The sequence below is a fragment of the Myotis daubentonii genome, chromosome 2 (assembly GCF_963259705.1).
Source record: "Myotis daubentonii chromosome 2, mMyoDau2.1, whole genome shotgun sequence".
NCBI lineage: Eukaryota > Metazoa > Chordata > Mammalia > Chiroptera > Vespertilionidae > Myotis > Myotis daubentonii.
Window position 1 is genome coordinate 198,071,294 of NC_081841.1, and position 15,851 is coordinate 198,087,144.

Consider the following 15,851-nt stretch of genomic DNA (forward strand, 5'->3'; position numbering starts at 1 on the left):
TTTATATCTTAAGAGTTGGAAGAAATCAGAGAAATGGTAAGATCAGTGTATTGCTCTAGAAGGAAATGATTAGAGTTGGGTGGTGGTGATTAGTTTAGGGGAAGATAAACCAGCATAAGAATGAGACTGATTGGAGGAGATGAGAGGAAGACAATGTGCCAAGTACCAAAATCCTCACCTCAGATGTGGATTTTAATACAGTAATCAAAGAAGTAGATATTGGCCTAGTCAAAAATAAGACTAATTTACATTCTGCTTTTGAGTTATAAATGTGTTCTCTGGTGGCAGATGAGGAAACAGATACATTGACTTAACTCTCAAAGTCTGATATGGAGGAATGGCATGTAATTTATTGGAGGAATGCTGACCTTGGTCATGATTGAATTTTTGAATTCTTCTATTTACTCCAAGTTTTAGCTCTAATATGTCTAATATTGTGATTTCTTTATCATATGAGTTAAAATTTGAAAACTATATACATATGCCTACTTTATTACATCTTAGCGGAAGTAATTGACTTTCTGCCTTGGAGAGGACTTAATCGCATTTTCCTTGGCATCTGATATGTCCTCAATAAACGTAAATTCCATTCCCCACCCCTATTTATATATCATGCTATCTGTGTCAAAACGGTGGAGTTTTTAGCTTAAACCCTTGAGTCTAGTTGTCTTAAACTCCAGCTCCAAAACTTACTAACATTTTGTACACCTGGGGAATAATTTAAATTCATATGTTTCTTTTCTCATTTATAAAACAAGAATAACCAAAATCATGGGATCTTAGTGAGGATGAAATGTAAATGTTTGGAAATAATCCATATAAGTCTACCAAGTAGCACCTTGAATGAGTGAGCAGGATACACGATAACTCATAACTATTTTAAGAATGTATTTACATTTGTACAAAGTCATTCCTTTTTCAAAAAGAAAAGTAGTTGACAAATAAACCTCTGAGTAATACTGGTTAACATTAACTATTTCTAAAGAGTCCAAAATAAAATTTTAATTAGCTTTTGTTTTAATATAAGATATTTCCAAGTTAAGAGTAATGATGATCAACATGGAAATAATGGATCTCATACTGAGGTTATTGTTAAAGATTTAGAAAGTATCTCAACAATGGTACTTTTTTAGTATTTTGATTCCTTCATTTCACCTTTAACTCTGTGTATGTCCTGTTGCTGTTACTCCTGCTATCTTCTGACATAGATCTGTATAAAGAAATAACATTAGTTTTAGGTTTAGGAAACATTATAATCTTAAGCAAAATCAAGAAAAGTAACAAAGCTATCTTTGTACTAAAAACTCAAAAATTATATATCAATATTGACTTTGCTTCCCATATTCCAGTTAGGGATCCTATATTTCATATTAGGTCTTTTTAATGTTGACCTAACTACTATGTATATTAAGTGTATTTAAATTTCAAACTAAAAACCAATCTATTATTTTCTCTATCTTCTTTACAAGGAAGATAAGAGGGATATTAATAAACTTATGATAATGCACTTTCAAAGTTAAAAGAGTAATTTACATGCAAATGGTAAAATTCTTAAATTATTGTCTATCCAGTTATGATAGTTCTATCAAAAACTATGTAAATTACTAACTTTTCACTTCATTTATTAGGTCATTAGTGCGGCCTCTATGTATTTCATTTACATTTAGTTACTTTTGGTGGTATTGATAGTCTCCATTTTTTTCTTTGGGAAACTCCAATTCCTACACAGTTGGAAGAGAAGTGTCATGGTGCCCAGGTTCCTGCTATACAGCTATAATTCCTTGGCCAAGATAATAAGATCAGGTTTGAACACCTAACTCTAACTCAGGTTTGTAAATCCATACTGAATACAGGCTGAATTTAGGTATATTTCCACACCAATTTCCTTCTGTCTTTTGAGAATGTGTACTAAGAGGCATTATGTATAGACTAATTGTTGGTATTTTTTTTTTAATGAATCTAGGCAAAGTTTACATAGATATTCGCTGCCTTGTGCAGACAGAGCAGTCATTTCTTTTTTCTTTTTTCTTTTTTTTTTTGAGAATGGACAAACATACACAGGAAGAGATGGTGTCAATCATAAAGCCTTTGAGTGATGAAACGAACTGCACAGTAGCTCCTGACAGTGCAGTTCATTACCACCCACTGATGATTCAGCTCCACATCATTTCTTATCCTTGCAACCCTGAAGCTCCTTAGTGTTGCTCTAAAACTTAGACTGTCAAGACCAGTTTTAGTTATGATCAATCATTCCCCACTATAACATCTCTTTTAAAAGTCAGGTTTACTTCCAGCAACTATTCAGATTTGTCCAAGATGTCTTAAGCAAGGGCACAAGAAGACTTATGCCATATATTCATTCAAGTCCATTTATATCAATTTGATGATTATGTAAATATCTATATAAATCAGGCAGAATAATACACTGACTTTAATTAGTTACTGTTCACTTGTTTATACTGTAAATAAAATTAACTAACTTGGCAAATAGAGGTGTTGAAGATGTTTTTATCATTACTTTATACTAGAGGGCCAGTGCATGAAGTTCATGTATTGGAGGGTTGAGGGAGGAGGATACCTTAGCCTGGCCTGAACCCTCTCGCAATCCCGGACCCCTCAGAGGATGTCTGCCCCAGGGGGATCGGGCCTAAGCCAGCAGTCAGACACCCCTTTTGCAATCCAGGGCTCTTGCAGTCTGGGACCCCTTGCTCCTTACCACTCATCTGCTGCGGAGGTGGGAGAGGCTCCCACCACCAACACTGCACTCACCAGCCTTGAGCCCAGCTTCTGGCTGAGCGGCACTCCCCCTGTAGGAGTGCACTGACCACCAGGGGGCAACTCCTGAATTGAGTGTCTGCCCCCTGGTGGTCAGTGCGCATCATAGTGACCAGTTGTTCTGCCATTCAGTCAATTTGCATATTAGGGTTTTATTATATAGGATATCTCTCCAAGGTAAGAAAGAGAACCATTTTTCTTTAGCATGGAAAAAAGAGACCCACTTATTTATCTTTTGTTCTGCATTCTCATTTTCCTGAATATTCACTAATCAAATTATGACTTTTACTGGTGTGTAAAGCTAAGCAAGTACCCTAATTCTAACTTTAGACACACATGAGAAATATTAATTATGTGTAAAATGGGCCGTATCCTACATTCTCTCTCTCTCATTCTTTGCTGTCTTAGATTTTTCTTACCTTCTACATAGTCTGTGCACAAAATTGGCTTCCCTATCTCTATTAATCTGAATGTGGGGTTTCTTGGGAAATAAAAAAAAAACCTCCTAAAACAATTTTACCTGAATGGCTTCCTAGTTGAAAGCCATTGAGGATTTACTGAATAGCTTCAGTTGTTCTTAGGCCTCTATGCACATGAAGAATGCTTATCTGGACTTGGGCACAGAGCCCATGCCATCTTAAAGGGGAGAGGGGCCTCTTCTAGGAACTCATCAGCACCACCACCCAGACAGGCCTTGGACACTGCCCGCAACCCGGCAGCCACTCCAGCCAAAATCCTGCTGTCACATCTGCAGACTCACAGACCCTGGGATCTCCACCTCTGAAGGTGCACTGGGCCCGCAGCAGTAAGTGCAGCCTCCCCCTCTCCAGTGGCAGACCTCCGGATTCGCACATCTGCAGTGCGCAGGTCTCCGAGGCACACCACTCCATAGACTTCTCTTAGGAGTCACTGAGAGCGCCAGCTGGGTGTGATTTTGTACAGACACAGGTGCACTCCCCCCCCCCCCCCAGTAGAAATTCTGAATTCCTTCTGCCTGAATAACTGCCCACACACACCCAGCTGCGCAACTTTAGCACCAGGGCCCCTCAGAGTGCGTCAGAGCTCAGCGCGAGTGAACTGCACTGCCACAGTTGCTCACTCCCCCTGAGCCCATCTATCCACAGGGCACCTTGGGAAGCCGCAGTGAGCCTCTGCTGGGTCCGATCTTGGACTAATAGGGACGCACTCCCCTGGGCAGTAGAAATTCTGAATTCACCCAACCCATCCTGGATACCGGCCCAAAGACACCTCCATTAAGGGTGCCAGGTCCCTTCAGAGTGCTTCAGTGCGCCTGCACTAGCATACTCACTGTGGGTGCTCCTGTGTGCCACCACTGGGAACACGCGCCTATCCACCACAGGTGCATCAGCAAAAACTGAGGCTCCCCACCCCACAGCTGGAGAACTCTGGACACTACAGTTGCATGCTTTTCCAGAGTGCAGGTCTCCCAAGACCACTGCTCCACAGGCAGCCCTGGGGCCCTGCTGCGAGCCCTGCTGATCATGCACTTAAACAAACAGGGGTGCACTGCTGGACTGTAGAAACACTGAATTCCCTCTTCTGGGATACTTGCCCACAGATACTGCAATCCAGTGGCTTCAGTGCCAGGGCCCTTCAGAGTGTGTCAGTACTCCCTGCTGGCAAACACACTACAGGTGCCCCTGTGAACTGCCGCTGGGATCGCGTGTATCCAACCATGGAAGCAGCAGCAAAAGCTGAGTCTGCCCACCCCACAACTAAAAAACTCTGGACACCACAGTCTCGCCTTTCCAGATGCAGGCCTCCTGAGCCCCACCACCCCAACAGACGGTTCCTGGGTGCCATTGTGAGTCCCCGCTGGGCATGCGTGACTTCAACCAAGGGCACAAGACAGCAAAAATTAGGACACCCTCTCCACGGCTGCTGACTTCTAGACACCACAGTTGCGCCTTTCCAGCTCGCAGGCCTACATCAAGAGAACCCAAATAGCTCAAGTAGGGAGCTACACTAGACTACTAAGCCCAGGAGACCTGAGAGGTTACACCAGTAGCACCATACCCAAAAGAAACTGGGTAGCAAAGCAGTCAGAGCTACATTTAAAACATTACAACAAAACATGGGAAGACAAAAAAGCAATCCACAAAGGAAAGAAAAAGAGAAATCACCAGAAAAGGGGTTAAATGAAATTGAGGCTACTAACTTATCAGAGAAAGAATTCAGAGTAATGGTTATAAGGATGCTCAAATGGTTGGATGACAAATACACACAACTCAATGAGAATTATAAGGAGCTGAAAGAGAATGTCACCAACATGAAAAGGAACCAAGAGGAAATGAAGAACAACATGGCTGCAATAAAGAACACAAGAGAAGGCTTAAACAGCAGACTAGAAGGGGCTGAGGACCACATCAGTGAATTAGAAGACAAGGTAGGAAAAAACACACAAACATAGGAGTAACTGGAATAAAAACTTAAAAAGCAAGAGGAGAGCCTAAGGGAGCTTTGGGACAATGCAAATCAAAACAACATTCACTTAATAGGAGTACCAGAAGGAGAGGAGGAGAAGCAAGGAATAAAAAATCTGTTTGAAGAAATAATGACAGAAAACTTCCATGATACTAACAAGAAAAAAACTACACAAGTCCAAGAAGCACATAGAGTGCCAAACAAGATGAACCCCAAAAGACCAACACTAAGACACATCATAATTAAATTGGCAAACACCAACGACAAAGCAAGAATCTTAAAGGCTGCCAGAGAGAGATAGAAAGTTACCTACAAGGGATCTCCTATTAGAATATCAGCTGACTTCTCAACAGAAACACACCAGGCAAGAAGGGAATGGAATGAAAAATACAAAGTGATGCAAAGCAAGGGAATGAATCCAAGAATACTATACCCAGCAAGGCTATCATTCAAAATTGAAGGTGGAATCAAGAGCTTCAAAGACAAAAAAGGGCTAAGAGAGTTTATTACCACCAAGCCAGCAATGCAAGAAATGCTAAAGGGATTGATGTAAAAAGAAGAAACAGAAAGACAAGAAGAAACACAAACATTAAGAATAAAAATGGCCCTAACCGGTTTGGTTCAGTGGATAGAGCATCGGCCTACGGACTCAAGGGTCCCAGGTTCGGTTCCGGTCAAGGGCATGTACCTTGGTTGTGGGCATATCCCCAGTGGGGAGTGTGCAGGAGGCAGCTGATCAATGTTTCTCTGGCTTTGATGTTTCTAACTCTCTATCCCTCTCCCTTCCTCTCTGTAAAAATTCAATAAAATATATTTTTTAAGAATAAAAATGACCACAAACAAGTACTTTTCAATAATAACATTAAATGTAAATGGATTAAATGCTCCAGTCAAAAGATACAGGGTAGCTGAATGGATAGAAAAAACATGACCCATATATTTGTTGTCTGCAAGAGACCCACCTCAGAACAAAGGATTCATACAGACTGAGAGTGAAGGGATGGAATTTTTTTTTTTCAGGAAAATGGAAATGAGAAAAAAAGCTTGGGTTGTGATACTTATATCTGACAAAATAGACCTCAAAGTAAAGGCCATAACAAGAGATAAGGAAGGCCACTACATAATACTAAAGGGAGCAATTCAACAAGTAGATATAACCCTGGTAAACATATATGCACCCAATACGGGAGCACCCAAATACATAAAACAACTTCTGGAAGATATCAAGGGAGAGATCAATAGCAATACAGTCATAGTAGGGGACTTTAATACCCCACTGACACCACTAGATAAATCCTCTAAACAAAAAATCAGCAAAGAAACAGCAATCCTAAATGACTCACTAGATCAGATGGACTTAATTGACATCTTTAGAATACTTCACCACAAAGCTACAGAATATAAATTCTTCTTCAGTGCACATGGGACATTTTCAAAGATAGACCATATATTAGGACACAGGCAAAGTCTCTTCAAATTCAAGAGAATAGAAATAATAGCAAGCATCTTCTCAGATCACAATGGTATAAAACTAGAAATCAACTACAATAAAAACATTGAAAAAAATTGAATACTTGGAAGCTAAATAGCATGCTATTAAACAATGACTGTGTTACCAGAGAGGTCAAAGAAGAAATAAAAAGCATCCTGGAAACAAATGACAATGAAAACACAACAACCCAAAATCTATGGGACTCAGTGAAAGCAGTCCTGAGAGGGAAGTTCATAGCTCTAAAGGCCTACCTCAAAAAACAAGAAAAACTGGTAATAAATGATCTAACCCTACAACTCAAAGAGTTAGAAAGAGAGCAACAAGAAAAGTCCACAGTATCCAGAAGGAAGGACATAATAAAGATCAGAGAAGAATTAAATGACATAGAGACCAAAAAAAAAAAATGCAAAAGATCAATGAAACCAAGAGCTGGTTCTTTGAAAGGATTAACAAGATTGATGAACATCTCATCAGGCTCACCAAGAAACAAAGAGAGAGGACCCAAATAAACAAAATCAGAAATGAAAGAGGTGAAGTAACATCTGACCCTACTGATATACAAAGGACTGTCAAAAAATACTACGAACAACTCTATACCAACAAGCTGGACAACCTCGATAAAATGGACACATTCCTAGAAAAATACAAGCTTCCAAAACTCAATCAAGAAGAATCAAAAAACCTAAATAGGCCAATAACTACTGATGAAATTGAAATAGTAACCAAAAAGCTTCCAGCAAACAAAAGCCCTGGACCAGATGGCTTCACAGGGGAGTTTTACCAAAGAAGAACTAAAGCCAATCTTTCTCAGACTATTCCAAAAAATTCAAGAGGAAGGCACACTTCCAAGCTCTTTCTATGAAGCCAGCATTACCCTAATCCCAAAACCAGATAAAGACACCACAAAGAAAGAGAATTACATGCCAGTACCTTTGATGAACATAGATGCTAAAATCCTCAACCAAATTTTAGCAAACCAGATCCAGCATTACATTAGAAAGATCATACACCATGACCAAGTGGGGTTTATTCCAGTAATGCAAGGCTGGTACAATATCTGCAAATCAATAAACGTGATACATCACATAAACAAATTGAGAGACAAAAATCACATAATCATATCGATTGATGTAGAAGAAAAGGCATTTGACAAAGTCCAACACCTTTTTCTGATAAAAATGCTCAGCAAAGTGGGAATAGAGGGATCATACCTCAACATAATAAAAGCCTTATATGACAAACCTATAGCCAACATCATACTCAATGGGCAAAAACTAACACCATTTCCCTTAAGAAGAGGAACAAGATAGGGATGCCCACTTTCATCACTCCTGTTCGACAGAGTACTGGAAGTGCTAGCCAAAGTGATCAGACAAGAAGAAGAAATAAAAGGTATCCCAAATTGGAAAAGAAGAAGTAAAATTGTCATTATTCACAGATGACATGATACTGTACTAAGAAAACCCTAAAGACTCCATCAAAAAATAATTAGAGCTAATAAATTAATTTGGTAATGTAGCAGGATACAAAATTAATGCCAAGAAATCTATGGCATTTTTATACACCAAGAGTGAACTTACAGAAAGAGAAATTTAAAAAACAATCTCATTTACCATTGCACCACAAAAGTTTAAATTCCTAGGAATAAACTTAACTAAGGAGGTAAAAGACCTCTACTCAGAAAACTACAGGACATTGAAAAAAAAGAGGAAGACATAAACAGATGGAAGAACATACCATGTTCATGGATTGGTAGAATCAACATCACCAAAATCTCCATACTACCAAAGCAATCTATAGATTCAATGCACTCCCCATTAAAATACCAACAGCATATTTCACAGATCTAGAAAGAACTTTACAAAAATGTACCTGGAATAAAGAAAAAAAGAAACCCTGATTGCTGCTGCGATCCTGAGAAAGAAGAACAAAGTAGGAGGGATCTCAATACCAGATATCAAGCTGTATTACAAAGCCACTGTTCTCAAAACTGCCTGGTACTGGCACAAGAACAAACATATAGACCAATAGAATAGAATAGAATAGAGAAACCAGAAATCAACCCAAACCACTATGCTCAATTAATATTTGACAAAGGAGGCAAGAACATACATTGGAGTCAAAACAGTCTATTCAATAAATGGTGCTGGGAAATTGGTCAGACACATGCAAAAAAATGAAACTAGACCATCAACTTACACCATACTCACAAAAATAAACTCAAATGGATAAAGGACTTAAACGTAAGACGGGAAGCCATAAAAATATTAGAGGAATCCACAGGTAGCAAAATCTCAGATATATGCCGAAGGAATTTCTTCACTGACACAACCCCTAGGGCAATGGAAACTACAGGGAAAATAAACAAATGGGACTATATCAAAATAAAAAGCTTCTGAACTGCAAAAGAAACAGTCAACAAAACAACTAGAAAACCCACTGCATGGGAGAACATATTTGCCAATGATACCTCTGATAAAGGTTTAATCTCCAACATTTACAGAGAACTCATACAACTTAACAAAAGGAAGATAAACAACCCAATCAAAAAGTGGGCAATGGACCTAAATAGACACTTTTTGAAAGAGGACACACATAAGGCTGAGAGACATATGAAAACATGCTCACAGTCACTATTCATCCGAGAGATGCAAATCAAAATGACAATGAGGTACCAACTCACACATGTCAGAATGGCTATCATCAACAAATCAACAAATGACAAATGCTGGCGAGGATGCAGAGAAAAAGGAACCCTCGTTCACTGCTGGTGGGAATGCAAACTGGTGCATCCACTGTGGAGAACAGTATAGAATTTTCTCAAAAAACTAAAAATGGAACTTCCATTTGATCCAGTGATCCCACTTCTAGGAATATATCCCAAGAAACCAGAAACACCAATCAGAAAGGATATATGCACCCCTATGTTCATAACGACACAATTTACAATAGCTAAGATTTGGAATCAGCCTAAGTGCCCATCAGCAGATGAATGGATTAAAAAACTTTGGCACATCTATACAATGGAATATTATGCTGCTGTAAAAAGGAAGGAACTCCTACCATTTTCAACAGCATGGATGGAGCTGGAGAGCATTATGCTAAGTGAAATAAGTCAGTCAGAGAAAGATAAATACCACATGCTCTCACTTATTTGTGGATTATAATGAACAACATAAACCGATGAACAAAAACAGATGTAGAGACAGAAGCATTGATCAGATGCTCAAAACTCAGAGGGAAGATAGGGGAGGGGGGGTGAGGGGGAGAGATCAACCAAAGGATTTGTATGCACGGATATAAGCATAAGCGATAGATGTGGACAACAGGGGGTGAGGGTGAGGGCTGGATTGGGGGGATGTGGGGACATTGGGGGGATAAAGACACATTTTAAATATCTTAATCAATAAAGGGGAAAAAAGAATGCTTACATGCCTACAATCTGAAAAATTACTTATACATTAAAACTCAATATTTCTGCCCATCAACCCAATCCATTCAAGATTTCCTACTTGTAATATTCTCAAATACATTTGAATTCTTCCCATAATGCATTTCAACGTTTTATTAGAAATAATTATTTTACTTACCCTTCACTTATTGTTTTCCCTCTTTTCAAAAATTTCATTTTATTCCACTTAAGAGCAATGATGGCAATTAAAATAAATAATGAGAGAAAAATGCAGAAACCAATCAAGAGACCACTTTTTCGAGCAGCAGCATGTTGTTTTTTTATTGGCAAGTTCATAACTTTTCCTAAAAATATGAGAGTACCTTTTAAAATTTTCAAAAATAATATTAATAACATTATAATTAATATTTATAAAAATTTGTCATTCCAATTATACTGTATGGGATGAATACACTTAAAAAGTGTTAAACTTTTTTCCAATATTCTGTGACTATGTCAAAATATATGTTATCTATTTATGTCACTCAATATATATCAATATCATTGTCATATTTTATTTTAAACCATTGCACATACAACCTGTATTTATATTCTATAGTTTAATGTAATTTTTCATATCCGGCCTGTGAATTGCTGCCAAGAACACATGGAATTTATTTAATTTCTTCCATGTAATATATAGAGAAAGTAATAGAAGTGTTTTAAAAAAGATTCAATAAAAATTATTGACATAACTGAAGGTAGAAAGGCACAATTAATTATAGTAAACTAGGATAATTTTCCATATAATCTGTATAAGGTGGTATTGTCCTAATTAGATGTTAGAAGACATTACAGGGATATTTTTAAAATCTATGTAAGCTGGGCCCAATTTAACAAAAGAAATAATCTGGATAACTAAAATACAGAAAATTAAATTAAGCGATCAGAATTACCACCAATACAACTGTGAAAATATTAAATGGAAATGAAATTAATGCCCCTCCCAAAAAAGACAAAAGTTCAATAACTTAGAAACACAATGTAATTGCATGTTGATAAAAACTGATTTAACTGAAAAAAAATAGTGATTCACAATGTTTATGTGCTATAGGAAATAAATTGACAAGTATATGCAAAAAATATTGAAATCATGCAAAATTCAGCAGTCTTTCTTTTTTAAATATATTTTATTGATTTTTTACAGAGAGGAAGGGAGAGGGATAGAGAGTAAGAAACATCGATCAGCTGCCTCCTGCACACTCCCTACTGGGGATGTGCCCACAACCAAGGTACATGCCCTTGACTGGAATCGAACCTGGGACCCTTGAGTCCACAGGCTAATGCTCTATCCACTGAGCCAAACCAGTTAGGGCTCAGCAGTCTTATGTTATGGGAAAACTTAATAGTTTTAAAACTCTCCTTTTCCTGCTTCCTCCATCAGAAAAGGTCAATTCTCCATTAGTCCATCTTCACTCACAGTATCATAATGGAAGTGGATCTTTCTTCTCATGCACTAAAGGCTGACTAAAGGAATTGCACCTACTTATTGGATTGAGAGATACCCATTGCCCTAAGGAAGGTAGGGCTTCCACTTCAGCTCTGATGAAATATTGCCATTGAATGGTGCTGGACTAGCCCTCTTATAATAAAAATATAAAACAAGACAATCTACATGAGGGAAGTGATTTCTGGGAGTCAACAGGAAATGCAAAACTATAATATAGGAAGGAAACTTAATATGCTGTTGAGTTTATGAGAATTCAACTCTACCTATGGAAAATTTGCTGATGTCAGCAGAGAACTGGGGTGCTAAGCAAAGGGCAGCACTTCAGTGAGTTAATGAAGCAAAGCACAGAGTTCACAGCAGCAGAAATGGCTGGATTTGCAGGGTGAAGCACAGTTGCTCTGTAGATTAGGGACCCAGAAGTGTTGTGATAGCCTTCCAAGTGTCCTTGGTAGAGGTCCAACCTGAAGCTAATCAAACAGCAGCTCTTACTGGTTTGAGATTGAAAATAAGCTACCAGAGCTTGAGCACTGCTGGAAAAATAGCATTAAGATGATCCCAATTTCTCCACATCCTCACTAGTAACATGTTGCCTATTATGTTTTAATATAATCAACTTCATGAGAATGAACTAGTAACTCATGGTTTTGATTTATATTTTTCTAAAATGTTTAGCACATTTTCATGAGTTTATGAGCTATTTGTATCTCTCATATGGAGATAAATAAACATATCTTAAACCCCTTCTCAGTTTTAATTGGGCTGGATTTTTACTATGGACTTGTAAGAGTTCTTTGTATATTCTAGATATACAAGCTGCATATCAGATACAATATTTGCAAATATCTTCACCCATTCTGTAATTTTCTTTCACTTTCTTGATTGTGTCATTTGCAGCATAAAAGTTCTTAATTTTGATGAAATTGGATCAATCTCTTGTTTCATTCTTTGCTTGTGCTTATACTATTTTCCAAAAAGGCTGCATAATTTTACGTTCCACTAGCAGTGCACAGGGCCTCCACTCTCTTCATATCCTCAACATAATATTTTCTCAATTTTTTTATGATCTTGTTTGACTCACAATTCCCTAGCAATTTATGATGTTGAGCATCTTTTCATATGCTTATTAGACATTGAGGTAAATTCTTTTTTTTAAATGTATTTTATTGATTTTTAACAGAGACGAAAAGAGAGGGATAGAGAGTTAGAACATTGATGAGAGAGAAACATGGATCAGCTGCCTCCTGCACATCCCCTACTGGGATGTGCCTGCAACCAAGGTACATGCCTCTGACTGGAATCGAACCTGGGGCCCTTCAGTCCATAGGCCGATGCTCTATCCACTTAGCCAAACCAGTTACGGCTGAGGTAAATTCTTTGTAGAAATGTTTATTCAAGTCTTTTACCCATTTGTTACTTGGGTTGTTTCCTTGTTGTTGAGTTGCAGGAGTTCTTTTCATATTATGGATATTAATTTTTATCAGGTATATAATTTGCAAACATTTTCTAACATAGCATGGACAATCTTTTTCACTTTGTTGATACTTCTCTTTGCAAGAAAAGAGTTTTTGATTATGATGAATTCAAATTTATCTACATAAGTTTTCTGTATTTTTGGTGCCATACCCAATTAATTATTGCAAATCCCAATGTTTTTAATATTTCCCCTGTTTTCATCTAAGAATTTTATCATTATACCTCTCACATTTAATTTCAGATCCATTCGTAGTTAATTTTGGCATATGGTTTCAGTAAACATCCAAGTGTATTCTTTTCCTTGTTGATATCTACTATCCCATCACCATTTGCTGAAAAGGCTCTCCTTTCCCCCATTGAATGGCCAGGGCATCATTATGGAAAATCATTAGACTACATAAGTGAGGGTTTATGTCTGGTCTCCCAAATTTATTCCATTGCAAAATTGAAGTTTTCTGATTTTGTTGCCCTAAGTAATGTATCCACTTCCAAGAAGGTACAAAAGAACCATTAGGTACATTTCAGTCTTTTTATGTTAATTTCTATTGAACACAACTGAGAATTCAGAAATTTTATTTTATTGATCATAGTGCTAAAGGAAAGAATATTTATGAAGGAAGATATTTTATAATTAAGATATTTTATAAGTCTTTTTGTCAAAAAGGATATACAGATGCCAAATAGCATATTACATATATTTAACAACATTACCCATTAGGAAAGTGCAAATTAAAACCACAATAAGATTATTATATGCTTAATTGAATGGCTTAAAAATTAGTTGATGAGGATGCCAAAAACCTAAATTATTCATATATTATTGATATCAATGTCAAGTGATCAGCAACTCTGTAATAGTTTGGCAGTCACTTTTAAAACTATAAAAGGCTTACTATCAATCCAGCAATTTCATTGCTGGACATGTTTCCTAGACAATTAAAAATTTTCTCTTATGTAGAATCTTCTACATGAATGTTCATTGCAGATTTATTCATACTATCCATAGCTAAAAATTAGAAACCAACCAAATGTCCTTCAGTGGGTGAATAATTAAAGACAAGTTGATCCTATCTAATAAAAGAAAAAAAGGGCAATTAACCGTACCTCCACTACGCTTCCCATTGGCTAGTCAGCAGGATATGCAAATTAACTGCCACCAAAGATGGCGGCCGGCAGCCATGCAGCTGAAGCAAGCAGGAGGCTTGCTTGCTCCAGTGATGGAGGAAGCTAAGGCTCCCTTGCCTGCCGCGGCCCAGCTCTGAGGTCCGGAAGCAACAATGTTTCAATTATAGAAGCTAAACAAAGCCCAGATACCTGTTTTCAGTCTGCTGCGCCTCAGAGCTGGGAGCACCAGTGAAGGCAACAATGTTTCAATTATAGAAGGTAAATAAATCCCAGAATAAAAAAAAAAAAAAGGAGAGGCTGGGAGCTTCAGTTGCCCGCCAGCCTGAAAACGGCCCTCAGCTCCTAACCCAGACTGGCCAGGCACCCCAGTGGGGACCTCCACACTAAAGGGGGTGTGGCCAGCCTGAAAACATCCATCAGCCCCCAACCCAGGCTGGCTAGGCACCCAGGTGGGACCCCCACCCTGATCCGGGACACCCTTCAGGGAAAACCAGTCGGCCCGCACCCGTGCACCAGGCCTCTATCCTATATAATAAAAGGGTAATATGCAAACTGACCCTAACATCAGAAAGACCGGGAATGACTGGTCACTATGACACACACTGACCACCAGGGGGCAGACGCTCAATGTAGAAGCTGTCCGCTGGTGGTCAATGCGCTCCCACATGGGGGAGCCCTGCTCAGCCACAAGCCAGGCTGATGGCTGCCAGTACAGCGGTGGTGGTGGGAGCCTCTCCTGCCTCTTCAGCAGCGCTAAGGATGTCCGACTGCAGCTTAGGCCTGCTCCCCGCTGGCAAGTGGACATCCCCCGAGGGCTGCCGGGCTGCCAGAGGGATGTCTGATTGCCATCTTAGGCCCAATCCCCCGGGGAGCGGGCCTAAGCCAGCATGTGATCATCCCCCAAGGGGTCCCAGACTGCGAGAGGGCACAGGCCGAGCTGAGGGATCCCCCCTTGAGTACACAAATTTTTGTGCACCGGGCCTCTAGTATATCCATAAAAAGAAATAACAATCAAAATTTAAAAATGAAGTATTTATATATGCAACAACTTATATTTAGTTCATGAAATTTATGTAAAAGAGTCAATCTTAAAGAGACACAAATTGTATGAATGTATTTATATAATATTCATGAAAGAACATAATTTGAGAGACAGAGCAGTTCAGGATTGCTAGGGGTTAAGAAAGGAGGAAAGAAGGAATCAGCATAGCTGTAAAAAGGACCAATATTAGTTTAGTGATAAAACATGTAGTGATGATACAGTTCTGCATTTTGATTATGGTGGTGACTACACCAATTTGAACATGTGACGAAATTGCACAGAACTAAATACACACACAAGTGCAACCACAAAACACAAACTCATGCACAAATGAGTGCATGTATATCGATGAAGACCAAAAATTTCTATGTATTTTATCAATATCCACTTCCAGGCTTTGATTTGTACTATAGTACTGTAACACGTTTCCATTGATGGAGGCTGACTGAAAGGTACACAGAACTTCCATCTACGTTTCTTTTGCAATTCATTGTGAATCCATAACTATTTCAACATAAAAGGTTAAATAAAAACCCAATAGGATATGATTATATATGTAAAACTGGCAACACAATATCAAACAAAACAAATAAACAAA

The 15,851-nt window shown here is 38.4% G+C and overlaps 1 protein-coding gene across 1 annotated transcript in view; it reads right to left on the reverse strand.

Moving 5' to 3' along the window:
- Positions 1–1,146: 1,146 nt before the first annotated feature.
- LOC132226787 (A disintegrin and metallopeptidase domain 3-like) overlaps positions 1,147–15,851 on the reverse strand; it is a 125,350-nt gene continuing 110,645 nt past the window's right edge. The window contains exons 19-20 of the mRNA XM_059681221.1: positions 10,303–10,468; positions 1,147–1,210 (exon numbers count right to left, since the gene is read on the reverse strand). Coding sequence (XP_059537204.1) covers positions 1,147–1,210; positions 10,303–10,468 — 230 coding nt within the window. The remainder of the gene's footprint in view (positions 1,211–10,302; positions 10,469–15,851) is intronic.